This window comes from Microtus ochrogaster, chromosome 18 (genome assembly GCF_000317375.1).
Source record: "Microtus ochrogaster isolate Prairie Vole_2 chromosome 18, MicOch1.0, whole genome shotgun sequence".
Lineage (NCBI taxonomy): Eukaryota > Metazoa > Chordata > Mammalia > Rodentia > Cricetidae > Microtus > Microtus ochrogaster.
In genome coordinates, this window is record NC_022020.1 from 56194810 (window position 1) to 56222581 (window position 27772).

General features: G+C 34.7%; 1 protein-coding gene across 2 annotated transcripts in view; it reads right to left on the reverse strand.

Annotated features, from left to right (window-relative positions):
- Positions 1–27772, reverse strand: part of Dcc (DCC netrin 1 receptor) — a 1026209-nt gene that overhangs the window by 122710 nt on the left and 875727 nt on the right. For both annotated transcript variants that reach the window (XM_026783657.1, XM_026783656.1), the window contains exon 15: positions 25902–26096. In XM_026783657.1, the coding sequence (XP_026639458.1) occupies positions 25902–26096 (195 nt within the window). The remainder of the gene's footprint in view (positions 1–25901; positions 26097–27772) is intronic.

The window sequence follows — 27772 nt, forward strand, 5'->3', positions numbered from 1 at the left end:
CGAGCAGGTTTACATATAACGTTTTTAAACTTTGTCACTCTGATAGCTCTTAATGAAAAAAACTGTTGGAAATTGGAGAAAAAAATAAGCACAAAATGATTTGGAGTCAGTAAGGTCTTGTGTGGATGGTAGAAGTGTCACTAACATGTTGGGTGATCAACTGTGAGGTAGAAGAGTATAATAAGCAAGTGCACGTGAAGCTATAAGGGTTGGGGCATCTTTCCTGTCAGAACTAAAACTTGAAGACAACAGTAACCGTCTCCCACTTTCTGCCTTCTAAATTCTTCTCTTTCTCTAAGTATTTACTGATTTGGCAGATGACTGGTTGAGTCATTTATTAAGTATATTCTTAATTTTACTTACTTTTAACTTTACTCTTGTGTGTAACATAGACTACTTATGAAATATTTTAATCGACTCATAGTTTTGTGTATATCTATTGAGGCTATGATATTTCAACACATCTACATATTGGTTAATGTTCAAAATCAGAGTAAATATCTAGCCTCTCATTTATAGGAGAAATATTTAAATGCACTTTCTTCTACATACACATGTACCCATATATGAATATATAGCCATTTTGTTATTTATTGCACAGTCGTGTCACTGCAAAAGTGTCAGACACTGTTTTTCTTTCTTTTTGAAGTATAACTTAACCAGAGAAGGAAGGGAAAAGTTGACCAATTGGCAGAAAGTATTCCTTAAATGGATGACTAGCTATCTTCTTCTTAAAGGTCAATGGCAAAACACCTGATTTCAAGGCTCAGCCTCTTAGCCTATATTTTTTTTCTTATTTTTGTTGTTGTTAAATATGACATGGTAAATATAAGAAAATATAAAACTATGTTTTATTATAGAATGATACAGCCTAGGAAGAATAGAAAAGATGTGGAATGTAGGTATATTTCAGAGGCTACTTTGATTGTATGGACAAATATCATAAGGGCCTGGCTTGAGGTGGTGCAGTATGAATACAAAGGAAAATAAGTCTTATAGCATACATTATAGACATATATGAAGGGGTAGTGGAGAATGCAAAAAGATGGAGAATGATTCACAGGTCTGGTTTCTGGCAGGAATGTGAAATAATTACTGGGACTAGAAAGACAAAAGCAGGCAAAATAAGACAATAGAAGAAATTTCAGTTTCTTCAGAAAGCATCACAGGTAAAAATGGCTGACTTTCTGGAGCGTGAATTTATTACAGGAATGCAAATTAATAAATTGGGGCAGAATTGACTTTTCAGAGCCACAAGGAAAAAGTGCATTTGCTGAAGATGCTCTTCCACGTAAATTCATCTCTGTCTTCTCTGATGGATAATCTAGCCATCTTGGGTTGTCATGCTATCAATAAACAAATTTCCCTCAGTTGCCTCAAGAGTGTTATGAATAAGTATGAATAAATGGAAGGATGGTTCATGTTTATTTTAGTAATGTAGGTCATGAGTTTTCGTGCATTTAAGTCAGAGGACACACTAGTAGGACCCAAAGCTGTGTATGCTCAGTGGTGCTCTTTTGTAGGGCTAGAGGTTTTGAGCATCTCTCTTATTTATGCTGGAGAGCACGGTAAACAACCCTCATCCACTTAGCTGCTGGGGTGTGCTTTGGCAGAGAGCCCTGGGAGTCAGGAATGGCTATGAGGACATGCTTGGATTACACAGCATTATGCAGAGCTTACAAAATGCCATACTCAATGAAATGCTTCCTCATCAAAACCGTGCATAAGGAAGTTAGGTAGACATGGGAATACAAAGGATACAGGGTTTCTTCATTATTATTATGGAGTAGTAATTCAACAATGTTGGATCAAATATACAATTAGTTGAGAATATTAGATGAATACCTATGGGCTGAATTAATAAGAATACAAATATTTTAGTATAGTGAATGAAAGTAGACAAATCATTACAATGGTTTAAAAGCCAGTTAAATTGACTCCTCAGGACCCAAACAAAACTATTAAATGAGTTCATAACAGACACCCAAAGTAGCAGCATGTGTTTTTATAAAATCCAGTGCTTTTGCCAAGCGTTGGTGGCACACACCTTTAATCCTAGCACTCGAGAGGCAGAGGCAGGCAGATGTGGTCTGCAGCCTGGTCTATAAGAGCTAGTTCCAGGACAGCTAGGGTTGTTACACAAAGAAACCCTGTCTTGAGAAACCACACACACACACACACACACACACACACACACACACAAAATCCAGTGCTTTTTTGTTTCCTTCACACTTCCGTTCTTTCTTAGGTTTGTGTTTCATTCTCTTTGTTAATCTCTTCACCCATTCTTTCAGGGTGTTAGAAGAAATACTGTAATAGGAGGTAGAGAACCATGGAAACAAAAGGCATGGGGGAGAGAAAGAGAGGGAGGGAGGGAGGGAGGGAGAGAGAGAGAAAGAGAGAGAGAGAAAAAGGTCTGGAATAATGGTAGGTTTTAGTCTAATAACTGGACTCTAACTTGTTGTGGCAGACAATAAACTGTCTTTATTGAGATTCTAAAAAACTCATTGTGGGTCCTCATTCCAGAAGTTGGAGGGAAAAAAAGCAAAAGCAAACATACAGCTCACTGCCAGTAGTACATGGACTCAAAACCAGGTTTCCCTGCTGTGTAGGCAGCCATGATTTACTTCAGCGTAAGGGCTAAGACATCAGTACCAATATGCCCTATTGTAATTTATCTTTAGTTGTAATTTAGAGGCCTCTTAAATAGGTGAAAATCACATTAATATCATTTATTTTCCCACAGCATATTGATATACATTAGAATAACTGCCATTTGAAATGAGTCTTGCCTTATACTCGACAGATATCCGAGATTCTCTTTGTGAACTCTGCATAGGCATATGAGTGTTTGAATTAGCATGCTCTGTCCTTGCCTTCAATTGACAGTTGTTTTTGTTTTTTGGACATTAACCATGAATTATGCCAAATAGATGACACTCAGATAACATCCAGATTCTTACATATTCTTGTGCCTATTCTTTTATTGTATAGTTGTTCTTGCTTTCTTCATTATTCACAGGTAAAGGCCCCTGAAGGTAAGCCATTGAGTGCTATGAGCAACGTTACAGTCTAGTATTTGCTGAGATTTGGTAAACACACTACCATAAGCTGGTATGATGTAAATGGTACATGTTCAATCCATTGTGACATCAATAACCCACTTACAGCCTTTGAGCATAATGGAAAAATAGTGGAGTTTTTTTTTTATTCATTTGTTTGTGTATATTTTGTCCTTGGGAAAAATTCAGGCCCTTGCTCATGGGAGAAAAAAAAATGGTCTACCATTCAGCAACAGCCTGCTCTCCATTTCGTTTAAGTCTAATGAGCTTAACTAGGTGCATGTGTACAGGAGCTTCCATGTTATCCTGTACACTGACATAGAGTCTATGGTTCCCCATCGCTCCAGTGTGTTGCCAGAATTGCTGAGTTGCTTGTAGATAGCACCAACGGGAGACAATGTTGATGAAACATAGGTGTTCTTGAAGTTATTGCTACATTTTTAACTTCATATAAGAAGTAACTAATTATATGTACATGCAATGACTTTCTGAAGAATGCTAATAGTTTATAGATTGCACACTTATATCATATTTGATAATAAGAAAAAGAAGCCAATGACTTAATACGTGATTCAGTTTCATTTATACAACCTATTTATTTACATTCTTGTAGCAAAAGATTGACCCAAAATGTTGACATTTTATCTACTTCAATTTTTCAAAACGGTGCCTTAAATTTTAAAGGTAATATTTATTTCAGTATATACTCCATGCAGGAAAATATGAACATATGAAAAAATAACATTTGTTAACAGTGGGGATGACATCACATTAGTATTTCCCTGGTGGCTATAAAATTAAACTTATTTTAATGCTGACTTTAATAAAACTTGACAAAATGAAGTTGAAATAATTCTGTAAAGCAAAGCCTGCTGAAAACAATAACTACCAATGACAAATGGAATAAAGAATGTATTTGAAAACTCGATCATGAATAAATATGCCTATTGACACAAGTTTTCAAAACTAAATCACTATGCTCAATAAATACATGGATTATTTGGGAGAATTGAAAGAGCAGACATTTGCACAAGATTAAATTACTAAATTAAATTAAATTAAAACTAAATAACTAAATCAAATGGGCTTCACATGAGTAAACTGAGAAGAAAATATTGAATTATTAATGTGAATAGTCAGTAGGTCACTAGGCAAAATTCAAGCGGAAAATACACTGCCAACATGAAAATAAGAAAAGCCAAAATCACAAAAGATGAAAAAAACTGAAGTACCAAACAAAAATACTGAATCATATTACAGGTCTGCAATTGAATTTTTAAAATCTTTTTCTTATCACTTTAATACATTGGAATTTTTTTCCTATTTTCATTGTATTTAAAACAAAAACAAAAACGACCTGCTTTTATTTGTACATATCAAACCCAGTTCCCACTCCCCCCCTTACTCCCATTCCCTCCACCTTCCCCCAAGCCCATGCCCCATCCACTCCTCAGAGAGGGAAGGCACATTGCTTTGAGGAAGGACCAAGATCTTCCCTATGATAGCTAGCCTAAGGAAGGTATCCCTCCAAAGAGAATGGGTGCCAAAAAGCCAGTACGAGCAGTGGGGATAAATCCTGAGGAGCAGTGACCCCTCAGTTATGCATTTAAATTTTAGTAGAGAATTTTATACAAGATTGTCTTATATTGGTTAAGATCTTAAATAGTTGTATGTTTTCAAGGTTTTATTAGATGATGAAAACAACATACATGACTTATTCAGTTGTGGGGGAAAACAAAAATCTGTATTGATTAGTGTGGTTGAAAGTTCCCAGTTGTTATTTAAATACATTCTTAGTAAACATGTTTCAGTTATGTGTCATTTTAATATACTCTTCTCACTTTATGTTTAGATTTGTTTGTTTATTTTACTAATGACTTAGTACTTGTTATTTGTTTAATAGCCTAGAAAATAAGGGACACGCAAAGCAAATTCTAGTTCTTTTCTTAGACGAGTTTAAAATTAATTCTAAAACAATTGAGCCAGCTTCCAGAGGCAACAATACATTTGACTCAGCTGTTATTGGATATACAATATAAGGCAAATGAAAAGCCTGAAGATAACAAGGAGAGCAAGCAGACACTGGGGATAGACTATGACCAGCCGAGAACAATTATCAAAGCAGATCCTCTTACAATTGGATGAGAAATTGCCAAGCAATTCAGTGTGAAAGATTCAGTGGTTGTTTTGGATTTGAAGCAAATTGGAGAAGTGAAAAGGATCAATAAGCGTGTTTCATTAGCAGATCTCCAAAGTGAGCTGTCATTTTGAATGCTTTTCATCCCTTACTGTACGCAACACTAAGGAATCATTTCTCTATCATACCCTGATGTGAAGCCAAAATCTGGCTAAACTGATGCAAAAAGATTTTAAAGTAATTAAAATGTCAGCACTATCATATGCCATACATTTAAAATGAAGAGAGTCATCAAGATTATTATTCCAATTCATGTAGATGAAAATTAACACCTTTACTAATCAAAATGTTTAACAAACTATGTATAGAATAAAACTATTTCAATGCAGAGAGATGGAAAGATGCTTAATGGTTAAGGACATTGACTCCCAGAGAAACTACATTCACATCCCAGTACCCACCTTGTGTGTGGTTAACATCCATTAAGAACTCTAGGCTAAAGTTCTGAGCACTCCCCTAGCTTCTATGGGCATCAGGCACATACATGATGCATGGACATATGTGCAGGTAGAACACACATACACATAAAATAAAATAATTGAAGAAACTGCTATCTCAAGATAAAAAAAAATGACCCAAATATTTCCTACTCAACGGTGAAGAACTGGAAGCTTTTTTAAATCACATTGATGGAAGACAACAATGTTTAATTATAACAAAAGCACTTCGTAAGAAAAAAAACCTAAAAATTACAAAAGAAGTAAAATTATTCCTTTTGCTACATGACATGACCTTGTATTTATTAAATAACAATGAGTTTGCAAAAAGCAAGAAAATCTATTGGTGTTAGTTAATGATTTCAACAAAATTAAAACATACATTTAAAATAGGAAAATTAGTTATTTTTCTACACATTATAATTGAAAAAACAAGGTCAAGGCTATCCTGGACTACAAAGCTACTTCCAGGACCATCACAGCTGTCACAAAAATAAACCCTGTCATGAATAATTAAAATAAAACAAGAGAAAAAAATCTTTAAACAAAAATATATAAACAATTCTAATTCCAATGCATCAAATCTATAAAATACTAATGGATTAACTAAGGTGTTGAAATATTTATACAAAGAGAAGTATGAACAACTGAAGAAGGAAGTTGAATAAGATAAATACAAATGGAAATACCACTTATTTTTATTAATTGGCAATTAATAAAATTTTATTAAAATGTTAATCTCATCAATGTATGGAGACCCAAAAAAATGTGAGCTTGTTCCACCTCGATTGGAGGTCTAAGAGTTTGAGCTTATTTTGCATTCAAAGCAGTTTCAAAGTGGCTATACATTCCAACCTAGGGTGTGGCTATTTGGTGTTTTGGACATTAAGATGCTCATAGAGGTGGATCTGCTCCATCCTGACCCAAAGTCATAGAATTTAAACCTATTCCTGCTCCTCTAATTAAAATGGGAGGTTGGACATAGGGAGTGACTATCTACAGGATACTTAGTCTAGGGTGTGTCCTACTCAAATCATCAAATGCTTTACCCAGGAAATAATGGCATGATATCGCAAGTATTGAAGCAAATAACTGTTCTGGTTGTCCTTTGTGTCATGTTAAAGCAGTCTTTTGCCTTCTCCCCATTTATATTGTTGTATAAAAGCATATAAAAATTACAGAATCTTTTCAGTTTTAGCAAGTCCCATTAATTATTGTTTCTTTCAGTGTCTGTGCTACAGAGGTTATATTTAGGAAGTGGTCTCTTGTGCCAGGGCATTCAAATGTACTTCCAATTTCTCTTCTATAAGGTTTAGCGTGCCTGGCTTTATGTTGAGATCTTTAATTCATTTGGACTTGTGTTTTGCGCATGGTGATAGATGTGGGTCTATTTTCATTTTTCTACATGTTGATATCCAGTTATGCCATCACCGTTTGTTAATATGCTTTCTTTTTTGATTGATATTTTTTTGCTTCTTTGTCAAAAATCAGGTGTTCGAAGGTGTGTGAATTAATATCCGGCTCTTTGATTTGGTTCCATTGGTTCTCCTGTCTGTTTTTATATCAATACCTTGGCTGTTTTCACACAGGCGAATATAGTATTCATTATTCACTGAGTTGCCCTTCTGGTACTATTCTATGTCTTTGTATTTCTTTCTTATCTCTGTTCCTCCTACCTAATGTTTCTAATCCACATGCCCCTACCCTGGAATGTATGAACCTCTCATAGTTGAACCGCAATAGAAGTCACCCCAAAAACATGGCTTATGACAAAAGTGATCTATAGATTCAATGAAATCCCTATCAAAGGTCCAGTGATCTCTGTGTAAAATAGAAAGGTTTCTATGAATCGCTTTTGTGATTCCAGGGATCCTGAATGCCTATGAAAGTCGTATAAAAGGCAACAAGTTGGGTGTGTCATGGGTTCTAGTTTGCAAAGCTTTTATAAAGCTATAGCAACTAAACTAGTGTGGAGATGGGCCCACGTGCTACAGTCCACAGCCCAGATATAAACCCATGATGTGAGGGCAAATGATTTTTAACAAAAGTGTCATGACAATTCAACAGGGAATGACAGGCTCAATATAGGTGACAGGATAGTTAGATTCAAGAGAACAAGTTAGGTTCTTAGGTTAAATACTATACAACAATGAACTCTCCTTGATGAGAACATTAACAATAAAACCTAACCTAAAAGTAAATGGAAAAAAATGTAAAACAAAAGCTTCATGACATTGGCTAGCAATGGTCTTCTGGGCATAATGTTAGCTACAAAGTTAAGAAATGAAAAGGTTGACAAGTAGGACAAAAAGAAATTAATTGTAGACCAGAAAAAAAATATCAAGAGATATAAAGCAAAACAGCACAGCAGTATTGAGGAAAGCGTTATATTTTTATGTCTGATAAAAGACTAATATCCAAAAATTCAAAAACAAAACATGAATGATTCAAAGATATAGAATTCTTGAATATTTTTCTTCAAAGGAGACATAAAAATGTGAATAAATAGAGTATGATATAATGCTTAGAATCACTAATAACTAGAGAGCGTCGTCTTCTTAGAAGGACAATGCAGCAAATTTATATTTTTATATTTATATTTTTCATGGTTAATATTTAAAAAAGTAAAAAGTCTTCACAAAAATTAGCAAAACTGGCTTCTACCTTTGTCAGTAATGTGAAACAGAGTATCTTTGATTGAAAACAGTATTGTTACTAAAAATTTAAAAAATATTTTTACATGAAAGAGCAACTCTATTTATGACTGTTTGCTCCACAGAAGAGAACATAGGTTCAAACATTTATGTTAATCCATGTTTTATAGCATAATTTACAACAGCTAAAGCTTGGAGAATTCAAGTCAACACTAAAAAAAAAATACTGATATATGGTGCCATACTGCTAAAGTCAGACACAAATAAACTATGCTGTTTAATTTAAATGACATTTCATTTTGGAAGTTAGACATTTAATCAGAGATAAGCGAAGAAATGGGAAAAAAGCTGAAAAGTGAAGTAAAGAGAGGGATAAAGAAGAGCTCCGAAATGTATAACAAACACAGTTCGAATGGGAAGAGTACTGGAGGAGTATGAAAACAGTATGGCAATATAAATATATGAATAAGTATTAGTTATATATTTAAAATAACTATAGAAGATGGATTTGGAGACATATACTAAGTAAAAGGTATTTCAGGGTAGGAAAATGCTCATTATCCTAATTTAATTATGCATATTGTGTATAAATGTATCGATTAGGATAAAGTACCTGCAAATATAACCCATGGGTGTCCATGCAAAATTAGAGTTAAAACACAGATGAACCTGAGGACTTTAAGGAAATGACAGTGGTGTGAAGTGGTGTGGTGTTTTCTACAGTGAGCGGAGTGGGGTCCTAAGCAGTGTCGGGATGAGAGCAGTGACAGTATTCAGTATTCGATGGGCACGGCGCTCATTTTACAAGACAGAGAGAGTTATGAGGGTCGGTGCAGGGCAGTTGGACAACAGGAGGAACATATTTAAAGCACTGGCTATACAATTTTAAGATATATTGCTTTGGGTACCACGAAAATAGGGACATATGTCGGATTAATCCAAATTCTGCTTCTAGACTTTGTGAAATATCCAAACTCTTTGTTCAATCCCAATCCTCAAGATTGAATGAAAGTGCTAGAAAAGGCTAGAGTAAAGCATGGTTCTTCATGAGAATGCCTTAAGTGTTTTGTTGCTGTTCAATAATTTTATTTTACTGTGTATTGTTTGAAATAAGAAGGTAATACACAGAGGCAAAGCTTTGCTTTGTTTATCCTCTGTGAGTCTATGCAAATAACACTACATTGTGATTATGGAATAATTTGGCTCAAAGTAAAAATAAGAAAATAGGGAAGTGGAATTAAAGAGATATATTTGAATAATAAAATAGTAATTTCTAAGATGCATCAAAATGTATTTTTCATTGATGACTCTTATAGAATGTGCCTACTCCAGGATTCAAGAGGACAGATAGAGGGTGAACTCAGCTTACCACAAATGTGTGTGTGTGTGTGTGTGTGTGTGTGTGTTTGAGTACACAAACCTATAATAATGAAATAAAAAACTAATAAACACCACCCCAGGAACTGTAGTGAACCAAAATTGAAACTTTATCAGTGTGCTGTTTAGACCTCATGGTGTGTTATTTTCCGAGGCTTCCCTAGTGGGTCAGGCTCCTAATCATCACCGTATTGATAGGAAGAAGACAAGACTCAAAGTGTTTCCATGTTCTTAGGTATTGTATGGAGATGAGAAAGGTACTGACGTGGTACTGTTACTCCAGCATTTGGTAACATTTACCCACCTCTGTCCAGAGTCTGTTACCTAGCTTTTTACTGGGTGGTTATGTCTTGCTGACAGTCATGTCGATTTTTATTTTATTTTATTTAGCATTATTGTTTAAAAAGAAACCCAGAAAATCCCTCCAGAGTGTTCTTTCCAAAAGAACAGTTACCAGGATGTTTCATGACAGGATCAATTGTTAACACATAGTGTTTTCACCTGAGGACTCTGGATGTAGGACCCATTTTTATTTTTTGTAAATATTTCTAGTCGCTGGCATAGAGTGAACATTTAAAAACTAGTCAATCATGTAATAAAAACATTCTGGCTAAATGGAGAAAATTAAAAGTTAAAAAAACTTATCCAAAAAATAAAATACCCTGACAAGGTCCTCTCAGCCTATTGCTGAGAGTCAGGATACAACACGTACGCCTCTGTAGTTTTTCTCTAAGTGATGTGTCCTCAAGAAAGCTCCCGTGATGAAACAAGCCATCTGCCTCAGAGAACTTCCTGCTCAGTAAACTGGAATATAAAATCCGTAATGACTAGAGCTTTGTCAGCAAAGCATTTGTTGTATTTCTTTTGTGCAATGTGAAAAATACTCACGTCGGTCTCATAAATTTCCTGAGCAATCACCCACTGTTCGCTCAGCCTTTTGGATGTCAGGGAAGTCTGTGGTTGACTGATTCTCCAATGAATAATTCTAACAAGAAGGCTCACTCCCAGTGTGCTGCACTTTTGCTTATGATTAGAAACAGTAAGGTTCGCTCTTGATTAATGACTGTTGTAGCAGTGCTCTGTACTAGAACACTCACACAGCCCCAGTCCCATCCTTAACCCACCAGCCATAGCAGCTTCTCAACTGATCCTTTCCCAAACCATCAAACCTAGTAATGGACTATTGGTGGCTGCCGTTATGGGGGTTTGTACTACTGCTCACTGGGGGAAATGAAAGGGGTTTGAATTTTGTGTATTCATTTTTGCTTTGCTTTTGGTTTATCCTTGAAAAGAGAACTCAGAGTTGGCTGAATGTTTAACAGGGTAATTTTTAAAATATAGGGTGTCACAGTGAACATCTGTACACTGTGTTTTTGCTTTCTATTCTTTTTTTTTTATAGAAAATAGGTATATAAGTGTGGAGATGAGGACAAGATTAAAAGTACAAACACCATGATAAGTATTTATCATCTTTAAAGTTAGAAGACCATGTATTTAGGAGAAGTTGAGAAATCCCCAAAAAAGCAAGATATTGTAACATTGCTGATGTGTGAAAAGAAAAGCCAGAACATACTTTAAGAAAAAATTAAAATATTTCACAAAATCACCCTCTCTCTATTAATTTTAACTATTTAAAAAGACTTTATGAATTGTATTTTGTGGTTAGATTTAGTAGCAAAAGAATAAATAAATACTAAGTATTCTTTCTCTTACATTCTCTACTTCCTCCTTAATTAGAAAACCCATGGACTTGACCTGTTCAAATGGTACAACAAGATAAAGTCAACATTTTCTAGTCAAATTTAACCCCTGTTTTCCTGAGAAAATGAGGGCGATTTCTTTTTAATCATGAAAGAAAAATAAATTATTAAGATGAAACAAGTAATATTGACATGTTTTAGTATCCTAATTTGGGCAGAAGCCTTAAGTCTAGGAATGGTTTAATGAAAGCATTAACCACACAAATTTGCCCTGGGCCCCTGGACTCTGTAGAAAGGTCAAGTGTTGGTAGTCTCCTATGCTCCTGTAGGTAGATGTAGGCAGAGACATGACAGTGTCTGGAACCTCTTGGCAGCTACTCTGGGGTGCACAACATAGAAAGGACCTTGTCTCAAACAAGATGGAAAAGCAAGGATTCCCTCATGCAGACTGTGCTCTGATCTGCCTGTGTAGGCCATGCCACACACATGCCCAGATCTCCTTATAAGAACAAACACACATCCAGACAACATGCATAGACTTCAAGTGCTTATCATGAATTCCAGTTTGACAGTGTTGACATGGAGAACAAGGGACTGTTACATGCCAATGTTTTCCCAGTTAATGAAAGAAGGAATCAGTTCTATGAAATACTCTGAGTCTAATCCAAGTCCCGTTTGTGTTCAACTGTCACTATCAGAATTACTGACTTTGGTCCATACCACATCTTGATTGAGCTACTGATTTCCACCATTAAACTCCAAACACATTCATGTTACAATAATACTCTGATTAGTTACATACATGCATCCAAGTCACTCTGTGTTGATGAAATACAATGTTAATAATCCTGAGCAATGTATTTATCATAGGTTTCATACTTGTAACATATGTTTTATTGGAAATGAGAACTAATTTGTTCACTGACTCTCAAGGAAGCATAATGGACTATATACTGAGAAAGGACCCTTTTGCTTTTAGAGCAAATAAATTCTATTTTCTATAGGTTTTCCTATACTTCATTATTTGTTTATTCAATATTTTTTTACAATTAAATACAAATTACAAGATTCTTTATGTTATACTTGTTTTGTTAATCATCATCAATATAAAATATGTGGTGACTTGAATGAGAAGGGTCCCATTCACTCATATATTTGAATACTTGGTTATTAGTTGGTAGAACTGTTTGGGAAGTATTAGGATGTGTGGCCTTGTTGGAGAAGGTATGGCAACTGGGAGGGGGCCTTGATGTTTCAAAAGCCTCTCTTCCTTATACTGTGCTTTGTGAATTAAGATGTAAACACCTAGCTAAGATCATTGCTGCCTGTCTCCCTGATGCCATAATCTCTGCCATGATTTTCATGGGTGCTATAATGTACTGAACACATAATCCCTAAATAAATGTTTTCTCTTATGAGTTGCCTTGGTCATGGTGTTTCATCACAGTTATAGAAAAGTAACTAAGATATGAAGTGATTCCTCTTATTATCTCCATAAAGCTTCACATTACAAGATGATTCACAAAATTAAAGCTTACTCTTCACATATTGAAAGTTTCCACATTTAAGATAAGAAACTATTCAGCAATCAGAAATCAAAATAAAACAAGACAAAAATCTATCAACCTTAAAATGAAATTTTATCAAAAACATTTTTTTTTGAGAAGGAAGAAAGAAAGCTGATGAGGAGTGAGACCATGAAGAATGCAGTGATGTGGGGAGCATGTAGGAAAAGTTAATGGAGGGCGAAGAATATGATTAAAATATATTGCTTGGGAAAATATAAATAAAAAGAAAAAAAGCAGATTTTTCTTGAAATTACATGATACTGTCTATAAAACAACTTCATGTTCTTGATGAGGCCTGTCTTCTTCCTTCACATTTCTCTAAAGGATAAAGAGCTGGCAATGTTCTCTTGACAGACTGAGGAAGCCTGAACATCAGGCTGAAGGAACCTAATAGCAAGAAAACTGCCAACTCACAAACCAGCTAGAAAGTACCAAGAAAAAAATACCTCCTCTACATCATTTTTCAGTGTTATACATGCTTATTTCACATTATTCTGATCCCTGTGTCCCATTTCTGTATGTTATCTGCCAGAGACATATATTACTCAATTGGACCAAAATTATGATTTCTATTGTTTTATTATAAATTAGAAAATTAAAAGATTTTGTCCACAATCAAAAAGATTTGGAGGAATTAGCACCTAAACAATTAATTATTACTCATAAGTATAAAATATCATGTTAGAAAAAGACAATACTATGGATATTATTAGCTGATATTAGTAGCATCAGTTATAAAATAAATATTGTTATGTTTCAGTTTTAAATCTACAAATGCTCCTTTCCATACAATGGTCCTGCTCTATACTATTAGAGTATTTCCTAATTTATGCTAAGACAAGACTAATTGGTATACAAGCCTTGTGAATTATATTACCATGAGGATACAGCTTTTTTACACTTGCAAGTAAAATTCTTGGCTCTCTACATGTCTTCAAACTTTTGTTTACTTTGTACTAATTGAGCTTTCCTATGAGAATGGTCTCTGTAGAGCATCTATTGTATTTCATTTAAGCTTTTTGTTCTATATGTTGTTAGAAAACAAAAACCTTCCAACATTACAATAAGGCTAGTGTGAATTTCTTATTCATTTCCTGGAATGAATCTGCTGAGTTTAAGAGATGAAGTTGACTGCCTAGAAGAGAATTCTTCTGGATGACTGAGGAAGAACTTCTTTTGATTACCTTAAAGTCTTCTTCCTGTAATCTCAACACCGAAGACATTACTATGTCTTCCTACTCCAATGCTGTTCTATGATGATGGTCCTGTGCATTCTTTTAGAACCTGGCAGCTTTGAAATTATTTTTCACGTTGTCTTAGTATGTGGGTGATGCTTGACTCAGAAATTCAGTTTTAAAAGTTTAGGAGATTGAGAAAAAAATTAAGTTAATACTGCAAGTTACATTTAGCTATGGTGGCAAGCGATGTAACCAACAGAGGTTGTTCTCTTGCCGTTTAGAGGGCCAAATGCCTACAGTCAGGTCACTAGCTGTGCTACCGTCTCCAGGGCAGAATTGTCCCTCACTTTCTTGGGAGCTGGCGGGTTCAGTGTTCTCTGCCACTGTATCATTCCAGTGTCCAATTGGTTTTCACCATACCATCTTCTTCTTACCATTGTAGGGCTCCTCTAGGACACTATCATGTAATTTATAACCTACTGAGCCTGATAAGCATCCTTAACACAACCATTGGTAACGTAAAGACTCTTTCTTTGAAAGAAGTCAGGTTTACCGAGTTTAAAAGTTAAGAGACATTTTTTTTTTCACAAAGATTTATTTTCTTCTACATGTTCATCATTTAAGTCAGTGACAGGTATTTTGCCTTTTGCACACAAAGCCCAACACCACATTGAAAAGATATTACTAGCTTTTAGATGGTCACTTCTTTGTTAATTATTAAGAAGTTGATTTGCTTCAATGATTATAAAAGCAGCTCAACCTTTTCTGTCCTAACAGTATCACATGTAACACCCTATGTCACAAGCACACAGGATTAACTACTCCAAAAGAAAGGAGTGACACGTTGATTGTTAATGATAAGCAGGTATGACTTATTATTGTTTCTACTTCCTGATCATAAAAGCTAATGTGCAGTGATATAACAAACACATAATCAGCAACTTATAGAATGAATCATGAGAAGTTTACTGTCAACTTGACAGAATCTAAAATCACCAGGAAGACATCCTGGTCTATGGGCATGCCTTGGAAAGATTAAGTTGGTTGCAATAAATGAAATGGGAAGGCCTGTTCACTATGTATGGCATCATTGATTCCCTGATTGGGATTCTGGTCTATATAAATAGAAAAGGGGAACTGAACAGTACCATGCATTCGTTGCTCTCTGCTTTTGTTGTAATTTATATGTGAGCAAATTCTTCAAGCTTCTGCTTTCTTAACTTTCCTGCCAAGATGAACTGTCCCTCTGCATTATGAGCCAAAATAAACCTGTCTACCTGTAGTTGCTTTCCTCAGAGTATCTAATCATGCCAATGGAAAACAAACTAAAAAAGCTGTAATCTGCTGGTTCTGAACAATATGACCACACTCATATTCCAAGACAGTCAACTATATGGTATAAGGAAGCAAAACACAATTAGGTGAGTGACAGTCTAAGAACCACAATTATCAGCATGACAAGATGTCCCTAAAGGTGATGCAGTGCCATCTGTATCTTGATAGTAACCTTTGTCCTCCTCAAGATGGAAACCTTATCTGACACTATAAACTTACCCAACCACCCAAGGCTATTGAAGTCGTGAATCTTAAAGGAGAATATTCTACTCTCACTTTCCCAAACCAGTGTGATTCCTCACTGCATTCTCAATACTTACCATTATTCTCACAGACAAGGTGGCTCTCACCCCTCATCAAAGCCTCTTTACAGGATACAGAGACAATTACAGAAATACACAAATGGTCAAAATGTAGAGAACAACAGACTGTTAGGCTCCCAGCTTCAACTGATACATCTACAACTCAAAATCCTACACCTAAGATTCAGAGAATATCTCAGAAAGAGCAGTAGACAGATTGTACATGCCGTAAGACCAGAAAGACTTTTGCAAGGTTGCGTGTTCTAGATATGACAGGAAGCTATACTCATGTCCTCAATATTAGGCCTGGAAAACAAGACCTGAACAATGACAAGACCAGTAGGCATACAAAAGAGGATGGAGAAATAAAGCAGTAAGATCCAACCATAGATAAAGGGAAGGAGGCAATTAAAGACTCCTGAAGGGGAGAGTTGGCTGTCTCTAGGAGTGAGCCTGGCCCCAAATTAATTAGATTATCCAATACAATGCTGTCACCCTTTAAAATGTATACATTAAAGACAGGAAACATTATCTGCTTTGGCAAATATTCATACATACATAGGTACATACACATGCACACACATGGCCAGCAGAGAGAAAGAGAATTCAAGAGGGAGGAGAACTATGGAAGAGTTTGGAGTTATTAGATGGGGGAATGGTACAATTATAGTTTAATTAAAATAAGATCACATTTAAATTTCTTCACTAGAAATACACAGTCCACGAAATAATGACCATCATGATGTAAAGTAGCTTAACTTCTGACACCATATTCCATTGTTATTGAAGATTTATATTTTATAACATTTAAAAATAAAATAAAAATGTATTTATAAAATAGTTGGATATAACAATGTTTATTTAATTCCAGCACTAAGGAATCTGGAGTAGGAAATTAGAGAGTTCAGCCAGATTTGGCAATAAAGGATAGCCATCTCATAAGATAAAAAGCAAAGATTCAACAAAAGTCATTTTCCCTAATCTTTTTTGTTTAATCAGTACAACATGAAGGTGACTATTAAACACATTATCATGACTTCTAGAATAACTGTGGAATAAGTCAATCCAAAAGTATAAAGGGCTAGAATTTTAAGCCTTCTCTAACATATGCTCACATTATCTCTCTACTCGTTATATATTTGATTATTTTTTAAAGAACTTGTATTCATGATTCAACTGGTTTATTCTCTAGACCTTGAGCTTCCCTTGTTTCCCCTTAACTGCACAGTCCTGGAATACTATTTCACATTTTCACCATGAGAATGAATTCTACCCTGATTTCCAGAAAAAGATCTCCAGCTTGCATCTTTAATAAACTCTTCTAACAACATCACATCAAGTAGCATTTCAAACTACAAATGCACAAAGCACAATATATAGAGAGTGTGGTGTTTCCTTTATTCTTTGTCAGAGGTAATTTTTTTCTATTTAGCATATATGACTTTGGGTGCCTGGAATATGCCAGACTGCAGCATGGGTTACATACTTTAGTACCCCTCTCTGTCCTCCATATGGTGCCTTATGTTTAAAGTTACTAAGTAAATAATTTTATATAATCAGTTTGGCAAAAAAGAATAAAGCACTTGATCTTTTAGCATGCTTCTCCCTGCTAGGTAAGCAACAGACTGCAAATGAGCAAACTGACCTGACATGAAACCATTTGGTGTTTGACTAGCATTGATCAAATGGCTAAAATCATCTAAAAATGAAAATGAACTAAATAACAATGTACTCATTTATTGATTTCATTCACATCTGTAAAATAAAATCATTAAAGCACAATAAGCTTAGCTTCAAAGGATCTTTGAATTATTAAGACAATAGAAAAATGATATATTCTTCGATTTTATTAATTAGATTCCATATACCTCTCGTTACAGAATATATAAATTAGGCACATGTTTTAATGTCAGGAAGACATAATAAGAACACAAATAAAAAACATGGAAATTACTGATGTTAATAAGAGAATGACCAACGATTCCCTGTGTAAATATAAAAAACATAAAATCATAGGAAGAAAATAAGTTGCCTTTCTTCTAAACTATTTTCTATAGCTCTAATATATGCATTTTCAATAGTCTGTTATGATCACACAGTCTAAAACAGCACTTTCTTCCACTGAACTGAAAATACATTTTCAATATGAAATTTAAGGATAAATAAGTGGGAAAATCTCCCCTCCTTCTTGCCTTCTCTACCATGAAATGATTTATTTCTATTGGGCCTCTGGAGTCAGGTTTTTATATTTCAGGTAAAAAAATCATTTTCCATAATTATTCTTATTCCCATTTCCAGTAATACAAAGCAGAATTTTGTTAACCAACACCTATAATATACTTCATTTCAAAATAATAAAACGTCCTCTCTATGGGGCTTATTCATTTTTTATTCATGTATGTCAACTATTCTTGAGACTACTAAAGTGAATTGATTTTTCTTATTTAAAATGTTTGCAAGTCATAAACTCAAAACTTTTATATTCTATGCATGAAGGATTTTTTTTGATGGAAGCATGCTGAGCTTAACATGTAATTTACATTGAACTCACTGAGCTTCAAATGCACTCTGGGAGTTATAAAGGTTCATTTCTCCACAGGCTAAAAGACCTCTTTCTAAGAGCACTCAAGTTAAATTTATTCCCCCAAAATACAACATGACAGGATTCATTCTTGATGAGATTAATGGTAGATATAGAGATAGGTATAATACACTTGGTCTCTTTGCTCTTTTTGAATAGCTGAAAAGTTTGGTACACTGATATAGTAAAAGTTATTTTAACCATGGTTTAAAGGCTCCTTTTTCTAATGAAAAGGACTAATGAGGAGTGGATTTATTTTTATATTTTAGTTTAACAATAAGTATATATTTAACACTTTTGTGACACTGGAGACTGAGTCATGCAGGTCTATGACTTCTGAGATAAAAGAAATTACATCAGCTATTTTTAATTCCCATCTCTGATTTGGAGTTTCCAGACTGCAACACAGGAGGAAAAAAAAAAAAAGATAACCGATAGGAAAAAAAAACAAACAAAACTATAAAGTTTTTGGAGTCCTCCCTCAATGAAGTCAGTGTGCTAAGACCAAAGCAGCGAAAGTTTGTGGGGAGAGTCCAAAGAGAAGAGCATCAGAAGGGAAGGCTCTGGGCCTTTGTTTTCAGCCCTCATCTGAACCGTTTTCAGCAATACTTGAGGAGATTGCACAGGGATGGGGGATAAACCACACAACAGGACCAGAAGACAAATATCTCAATGCTCTCAGAATCTGAAGCACATATAACCCTGATGACAATTCAGAAGTCACGGGAATTTGAGTAAAGCTTTCAACATATGTTATTGAAGTGGCATGGCAATCAAACACTAATTATCTAAGACACAAAAGTAAGGTACAGAGTGGGCTTGGTGTCCCAAGAACCTACATCATAGAACGAAATGTAAGGATAATGGTAAACATCAAAATCTCTAACACCAAACAGCGCACACACATGCATGCACACACGCACACATACACACACAAACACAATATGTTTCATGACTCCACATCATTGGTAGATCTGATAAAAAAGGAGAAAGACAATTCATTGTGAGGATAAGTTAATGAAAACAGCTTTTGAAGTAATGAAGACAAAATAATTTGCAGAGAACACTCAAAGCATAAATTATAATAATAATTATATTACACATATCAAAGGATATTCAAAACTCAGTATTTTAGTTAGAATACCAAACGTGTAGAAATATAAAGAACAAAAACCCCTTTTCCAGATGCATTGCACAGTATTTTTAAGACTGACTAGGTTAGGTTAGGCATTCATTACCCAGTCAGAAAAGTAGCAAGAGCAACAAAAATCCTTGCTCACTTTAAAGACAATAAGAACCACTGTCATAAATGACATAGAGATGTAAAAAAACTAAAGCCAAAAACCAGTGAGATAAAAGATGAACTAGAGCAATGTAGAGGACCATAATGTTTGTGTAACTCAAGTAATAGCTTGAAAGAGAAGAGGAAAGTAAAAAAAAAAAAAATGAGGAAATAATACTCAAAATGTCCTCACATTTGATGGAACCCGTTAGCATGTGTGTATGTATACATACCATACACATAAAATCGATAACAAAGGAAAAATTTATTCTAACAGAAAAAGACCTATATATCATGTATAAAGCTACAAGTATGACTGAATGTCATTTTTCCCTCTTATCTATACCAGTTTAGAAAATAGAGTAATATTCTTTATCTGTTACCATGAATCTACTGGTATAATTGATTAGTAAAGTAAAATGCCCAGTTTTTTTTGCATTTTTCCTAGAATCAACTCTGAGTATAGCCCACGGGATAAAAATACTATATCTTTATGTTTAAGCTCTGATACTCATTCAAAAACATGATTTATACTATTTAGTCAGTAACTTTAGAATTAACATCCTTTATAGCTGCATTAGATCACATTTTTTTTTTTTTTGGTAAATTGGCAGGATTTAATTGTCCAGGAACACCTTGATTATTCATGCAACAAGTGGAATGTCCCTGTCTGGATTTGACCTCTCACTTCTGTCTATGCGAGAAGCCAAGTCTTTATTGCAGTCCCCATCTAGAGCTCTCATAAACACGGCTTTCTTTAAATTAAGAACAGCTTTTATCCTTTTTTTTTTGTTTTCCTTCATTTCAAAAACTTGTGTGATACCTGCCACTGGAGAAAACAATGAAATAGATTGATGGTAATTTCACAGTACTTGGAAAAATAGTCTGAACAGCTGTCTGTAAACATTGAAAACAAGGAGAATTGAAGATAGGATCTGGATTGTTTTAACGCAAATAAAACCTTTTCTAGAAAACTGAACAAGATACAGGAAATATTCTTTTTTATTGTTTGTATATTTGATCCTAAAGTTCTCAGGAAGAATGAACCAGAGTCTTTTGGGTGGTCCTATCTAGAGGAGGAGAGAAGTGATTACTTATCCCTTTGTGTGGGGATGAGAGAGATCAGATTTCCAATGAAATATACATAGAGAGAAAGCCTGGGCTCCAATGGGATGCTTTTTCCTCCTCTTCTTCAATAATAGTATTCATTTTTTGTAATGGGGTTTTTGCAAGCAGCTTTAAAAAATTCACCAGGTATAAGACAATGCAACTGCTCTGGACCTCAGAGAGTAGGGAGTGAAGAAGGGGCTACAAATAGAGTGGATGCATTATTAATGAATCACCCTGCAGCTGTCCGTAAAGACTGCCTGAAAATGCCTATACATTTAGAAGACCTTACTCACCTGGAAGAAGAAAAAGAAAACATGGAAGATAATATCCATTCTTTCTGTTGTATTCAGAGCAATGATCTTATGGCTTGACCTTTTCTTATCCCCTGCCACTCTTCCCTAGGCAAGCAGTGCTCTTGGTGAACAAATGGAATTCTCTTCCCCAGTGTTTATAAGCAAAACAGACAACTGAGGATAGAGAGTTCTACAGTATAGGGAGAAATAGTTTCCTGTGTCATGAATGACTGCAGTTAGGAATAGAGCTAAATTAGATGTTACTAGGCTATGCTAAGCATCTTAAAACCTTTCATTAAATGTTACAAAATAAAATATTTCTGAATATTTAAAATTATTTTGATACCCTTTAGGAGTAGGTAAGTTTATCCATAATTTTTGAATGCTTCATTTGATAGAATTTTATTATTATTGAAATAGTCAACCCAGAATTCATACTTATATCTCTAAAACACTGACTTCCAAACTCTGTTAGTGTTTACAAAATCTGTGAACTCCGATGAAAGAATGTAAAACAACAGCAAGTATCGTCTTTCCTTATTTTTATAGATCAACATTGAAAGTTCCCACCCTCTTGTACAATCCCACTCTATTCTATATTTATTTACTGTTTGCTTGCTTATAATATAATTTCTCAATCACTAGTTTATAATAACAATGTCTTCTGCGATGAATCATTGAAGTGATAATAGGAATGAAAAGAAAAATAGCTGATAAGAATATCCTTATTCTTCTATAATTAAAATACTTTAAGAAACAAGAGGCATGCAATGAAATATGAAAGTTTTCATTATCTAGCTTTCTAGCTTTACGATAATGTAAAATTATAAGAGCACCTTTCTTTCCTCAGTGCCTCTGTAGTAATCAATAATGGTGTAAGGTTTCCATCAGATGTTACAGATGTGAGTGTTAGACAGTGTAACCTAGTATTATAACATAGAACATAAGTCAGGAGTGGCTACATTGATAGTATGTAGAACAGTAATACAGACAAAGAGAGGAACACTGTGCGGATAAATGATACAGAGACATTTTGGATACAAAGGTTTTTTTGTTATGAAGTCATTGCTGTTATAACTTTAGTAATGTAAGAATACTTTCCAAGATGTCTTTGGTAACTAATCAAATTTAGTTTCCTTTAAAAATTTCATACCCCAAATAAAAAAAATAACATTTTAAGAAAGGGGAAAATCACCCTAGAAGCATTTGAAGAAGTTGTTACTGAAATTGCCTGAAAGCTAGGAGAAGTGTAGCTTTTCCTAAATCTTGGATACATGACATATTTAAGAACCCACCACCTGTTTCATGGCAAATACTGAAAATTTCCCCAAGACCAGAAATCAGCCAAAGATGCTTGCGCCTGGCACTTCTATGCACAGTGTGCTCATCTTACCGACCATTGCAATAAAGCAGGAGAAAGACGTGAGAGGCAGACGCCCAAGACACGACGAGCCCAAGCGTTTTCCCCTTATACTGCTTAAGTAGAAATTCTATGGCATCTACAGAGTTGATGAAATAGTGAATTGAACAGGTAATAGGATATATGGTCAATGATAAGAAATCTGTTATATTTTAAATTAAATACCCAGATAAAAAATTTAAAATATAATTCTACTTAAATTTTTTCCAAACATGTTAGAAAGGAATAAGTCTAAAGAAATCATATACCATCTTTACACTATAACTGAGAATATTTTTCAATAAAGGAAGAAACAATTTAAAAGCAGGTTTATATTATATTATGTATCAGATTTTTAAAAAACATATACCTTAAATATATGGTTGATTATAAACCAATAACTACATTTATTAAAGGAATGATAAATAAAAGAAAATATGCACATAACTCTTTACCAAATAATGTAGTTCTTAATGCGATTAAATTAAAATCACATGGACCTCCATTATGAATGCATATTTAACCTGGTACTACAGCTTGTTAGTCAAACAAGGAAACTGTCAGCAGATTAATTATAAATGTCTGATGGTGAATATGAGACTAATGAGACTGTATGCTTATACTAGACAAGTTACTCATTTTGATCAGTTAATAGTAAATAATTTTTAAGCAATCTTATATTTCCACCATCAAGGCAGGTTACACGAATCAATATCTAATTAGTAAGTCATTATTACCCAGAAGAAAATGCAGTTTATAATTTCTGGTTGTCCTCTAAGAGAGTAGAAGGTTTATCTGCCAATCACAAAGCAAGCAGCTGTCATATAGGCTAAAGAACAAGTTGACTACTTGAAGTTATGAGTGACATTGTGCATAATTGTTTAATTACTTTCCTGATATTTATTTGTAAAACTATTAAACAGCTCTCAAATTTTTCATTTCTTAAAAACAGGATATGGGATGAATTGGGGGAAAGGAACCATAAAAAATGTATTGTATGAAAAAAATCTATTTTTAATAGGAAACAACCTAAAATTTTAGCTTATCACAAGGAAAACATACTAGACAATTTTGTGGTTTGAGTATTTTAAATATCCTATAAATATCTTTCCTAAATTATGCTATGAAAACTGATATGTCTACTATGTTGGTCCACTTGGTTATCTATGATTGAATTATAGGTACCTAGGAAATGGCTAAACCCTACCCCTGTTCTGTTGATGAGAGCCTTTCTACATAAGATAGTGGGGGGAAGACAGGGCTTCACTGTGGACAGAAACATCTCATCAGCTAGTTGGCCATATAGAATGAGAGAGACCAGGAGAGAAAATGGGTACAACTGCACCCTGCTTCCACCCTCCAGCTGCAATGAGAAAGCTTCCATGCTCTCCACCCAATTGTACTCAACGCCTTGAAACTGTGATCAATGTAATTTTCCTTACATGGTTTGTTCAAGTATTTTGTCACAGTTACATTTAAAAAATTGATGGAAACACTTATTTTAGTGCTTATATCATAAATGGAGCAATTGGTGATTTCAATGCTTAGTCTGTGGACATGTAAAAGTCTTTTATCTTTATGAAACTTATAACAAGTTAATCCTCACACCACCATTTAATAAAAAATCATAAGCTCAAGCATTTTAATGAACAAAAACAACTTTGGCTTTAATTTCATATTTATGTCAACATCTATATTTCAGATATTATCCTTAAAGTATTCCGTGTGATAACATGTGTGTGTGCACATGTGTACACGTATATGTGTGAGTGCCTTGTGAGTATGTATATGTGTGCGCATGTGTCTCTATGTGTACACAGATGAATTTTCTATCCAAATAACCTGTAAAGTACAAATTTACTAATGAAGTTGCACCTTCTCTTGCTCTTTTCTTCTATGCAAGGGTTTTGCTGCTGAGGTACACACCTCAGCCTTTCTCCTTAATCTTGAGAACACATCTTAAGAATATGTTTTTCTTCTTGGTTAGCATTTAGGAAATCTGCCAATATTATCTTCAAAAAATGGTAACCTTCCTCTAGTTTTCTACGTTCTTTGTAGCGGAAAGAACCACAGTTAGAGGGCATAGTACAATTATGCAGTTTTCGTTCCTGCTTTGCCGACTTAGGACTGCATTCATTCATACGGCCAGTAGCTTGCACACTGCCATGCTAGCTTGCCTTGTCTGGTTAGTGGCACAAAGATGCGCTGTCAGAGATGGTGTATCCTGAATAATGGATAGTTGAGAGTCCCCTGACACAGGTTTGACGGCCATAAAATATGAGCTTTGTGATTGCCCTTATATTAATACTCTGGAACTGACTGGGGGGGGGAGATTATTTCTAAATGCCAAGCTAACTCTAATTGTGGCCAGTTTCAGTAGGTGATTCTCTCATTAGTGTTTGGAGCAATTACAGAGAAAATGGATTGGTGCAATTTTATTTCTGCATTGATAGAATCTATTCTTACTATTGCATTTTAGCTATTCAGATTCAAATCAGGCTTCTCATCACGAATGTTCTGTTTGTGAGGGACAGCACAAATTACTGGTGCTTCCCGCCCCTAATCAAGTTTGATTTCCAATGAGGTCAATGCATTTTATTGCCAGTAACGTAGTTTTAAATCAACAGGTAGCACGAACTTCCCTTTTACTTTGTGACAATTCCTGGACTTATTGGCATCCTGATACATTATTTACCACTTTCCTCTCTTAATGATACAATCCCTTTCAACCCTGTAGAAAATCAGAATAAAATTAACTGAAAGTTTATGCATACAACTGCCCTCACATAAGACCACAATTGAAGTATCTGCATTCATACAGAAATGAAGCCAACTGTAGTAAGAGATTTGGATTGGGAAGGAAAAACAAACGCCTAGAGAAGAGATTTACCGCCCTGAATGAAAACTCTCCTCTCCCTTAGTTTCACAGAGTGATACAGCCTTGTTTTAACAACAGATACTGAAGACAAGCAAGTTACTGTAATTAGACAACTAAAATTAAAGAAAAATTATCAGAAATCTTCCTTGTAGGTACCAGGAAGTTTTAAAATGTGTTATTTTATTTATACAAGAACGAATAAGAACAGACACTTCCTTGATTATCAGAAAGAAAAAAAACCTGTCCAATGCACTTTGTATGCCCTATGCATATAATGAAAGGCATATAGTATGGCATCTCTCATAAGAGAAAGGTGGAGATTTCATTATAGAGTTCTCTAGATAAGAATCACCAAATGGAAGAGAGAGAAGAGAGACAAAAATGTGAATGTGTATATGAGCTTGTGTGTTTATGAGTGTGTGTGAAGAATGACTTTTAATACATGGTTCATGTTGAAACTAACATCTCCAAGACCAAGTTTCCAAGAAATCAAAGAATCAGAAATAAACCACCTTCTCTCAGGAAAAGACGCATCCATAGCTACTCACCTAATCTCTCGATGGAATAGTACCGCTGCTTACTGTCCACACGCACTGTCTCAGCATAAGGACTGCCAACGCCATATCCAATAATATAACCTCGCACCACAATGTTTGGGTTGAGAGGAGGAGTCCAACTCATGATGATGCAATTTGTCTGGGGTCGTACATGAAGGGAGCTTGGCTGGTCGGGAACTTGAGACTCTAGGATTCAAAGATAGATATCATCAGCAAGTCTCATTATAGTGTTAAAAGAATGGCTAAGATCACATTTAAATAAGACAGTATGTAATTCCAAAAAGACTCAAAATACTTATTATTCTGTCCTTTTACTAGCAACGTCTAATTCTGTCATGTTAAATTTGAAACAAGATTTTGTATGTGGTATGTGTGTGTGTGTGTGTGTGCATGCTTGCATGCGTGTGTGAATATTGTGTGTATGCACATCGGGATACTAAGGAGAGATAACTGACATCTCCCTCTAGATGGTATATTTCCACCACCATTTTTTTAAATTTTTTTGATGATTTATTTAACTTTATTTTATGTGCATTGGTGTGAAGGTGTCAGATCTCATGGAACTGCATTTTCAGACAGCTGTGAGCTGCCATGTGGGTGCTGGGAATTGAACCCAGGTCCTCTGGAAGAGCAGTCAGTGCTCTTAACCGCTGAGCCATCTCCCCAGCCCCTCCACCACCATTTTAAAGCCAGTTTGTCTCACTGAATCTGCTTCTCACTCACTAGGTTGAATGCTAGTGAGCTCTGGCATCTGCTTTCCTCACCTCTCTCAGCATGGGACTTACAAATGTGTACTCTAGGGCCTGGTTATTACACTGATGCTCAGAATCCGAACTGAAGTCTTCATGCTTGCCTGGCAACATTCTACTGAGAGGATCATTTCTTCTCTGTATCAAAGAACTTATTGAATTTCATTCAACATATTTTAATTATATTCTTCCCCTCTCCCAGTAACCCCACCCAGATTTTCTTAAACATTATTTCTCTAGGCATGTCTAGTGGCATGCATCTTTATTTTAATAGTAATTTTTCCTTTTTCATGTATTTCTTAAGTATCATTAAAAATTGAAAAATTAAAGCAAAGAAAATAATTTTAAAATACATAAATGACAAAACTGTCTTGCCCAAGAATTATTTGCTCAATTTAAACAATATATATATACATATATATATGTGTATATATATATATACCAATCCTATTTTCAGAAATTGTTAGAGGAAGCTAGATAGATTGTCTAGCTTCTTATTGCTGGCACTGCCTCTGAAAAGGAGTGTACTTATGTTTTCAGCATTCATGGTGGGTGACCTGTAACTCTGGCTTCCATGAACACCCACAGAAATGACTGTATATCTTGTCTTTTGCGCAAATAAATACATATAATTTAAAAACATGGTAAAACATTTTAGCAAAACAGATTGTCAATGTAAGCAATATGGAGTTGGCTCGCTACTTGTTAACTCTGTTAAAATATGGTATTTGAGAAAAGAAGACAGCACTCTGGATTAAAGACACGTAGGTCCAGAAGTTGGAAGATTTTGGTTTCATATCATGTTCTAACATTCACTAAATTCACTTTCCTAATTAAATTAACTTGCCAGATAGTGCTTAACTCAAGTTAAGAAAGAGGTAAGTTAAATTTTGCACGAGATTTTAACTTTGAGACTGTAAGACCTTGCTTGTAAGCCCCAGCTCCCTCAGCTGTATAATGAAAATAAAGTTGAGAACAATTTCATAGGGTATTGAAAAGAATAAATGAGAGATAATGCCTAAAAATTCTTACTATGAGTAGTACCAAGGTTGTCAAGAAGTATTGGGTATTTGAGCTGGCATTTTAATAATGATTATTAAATAATAATATTTA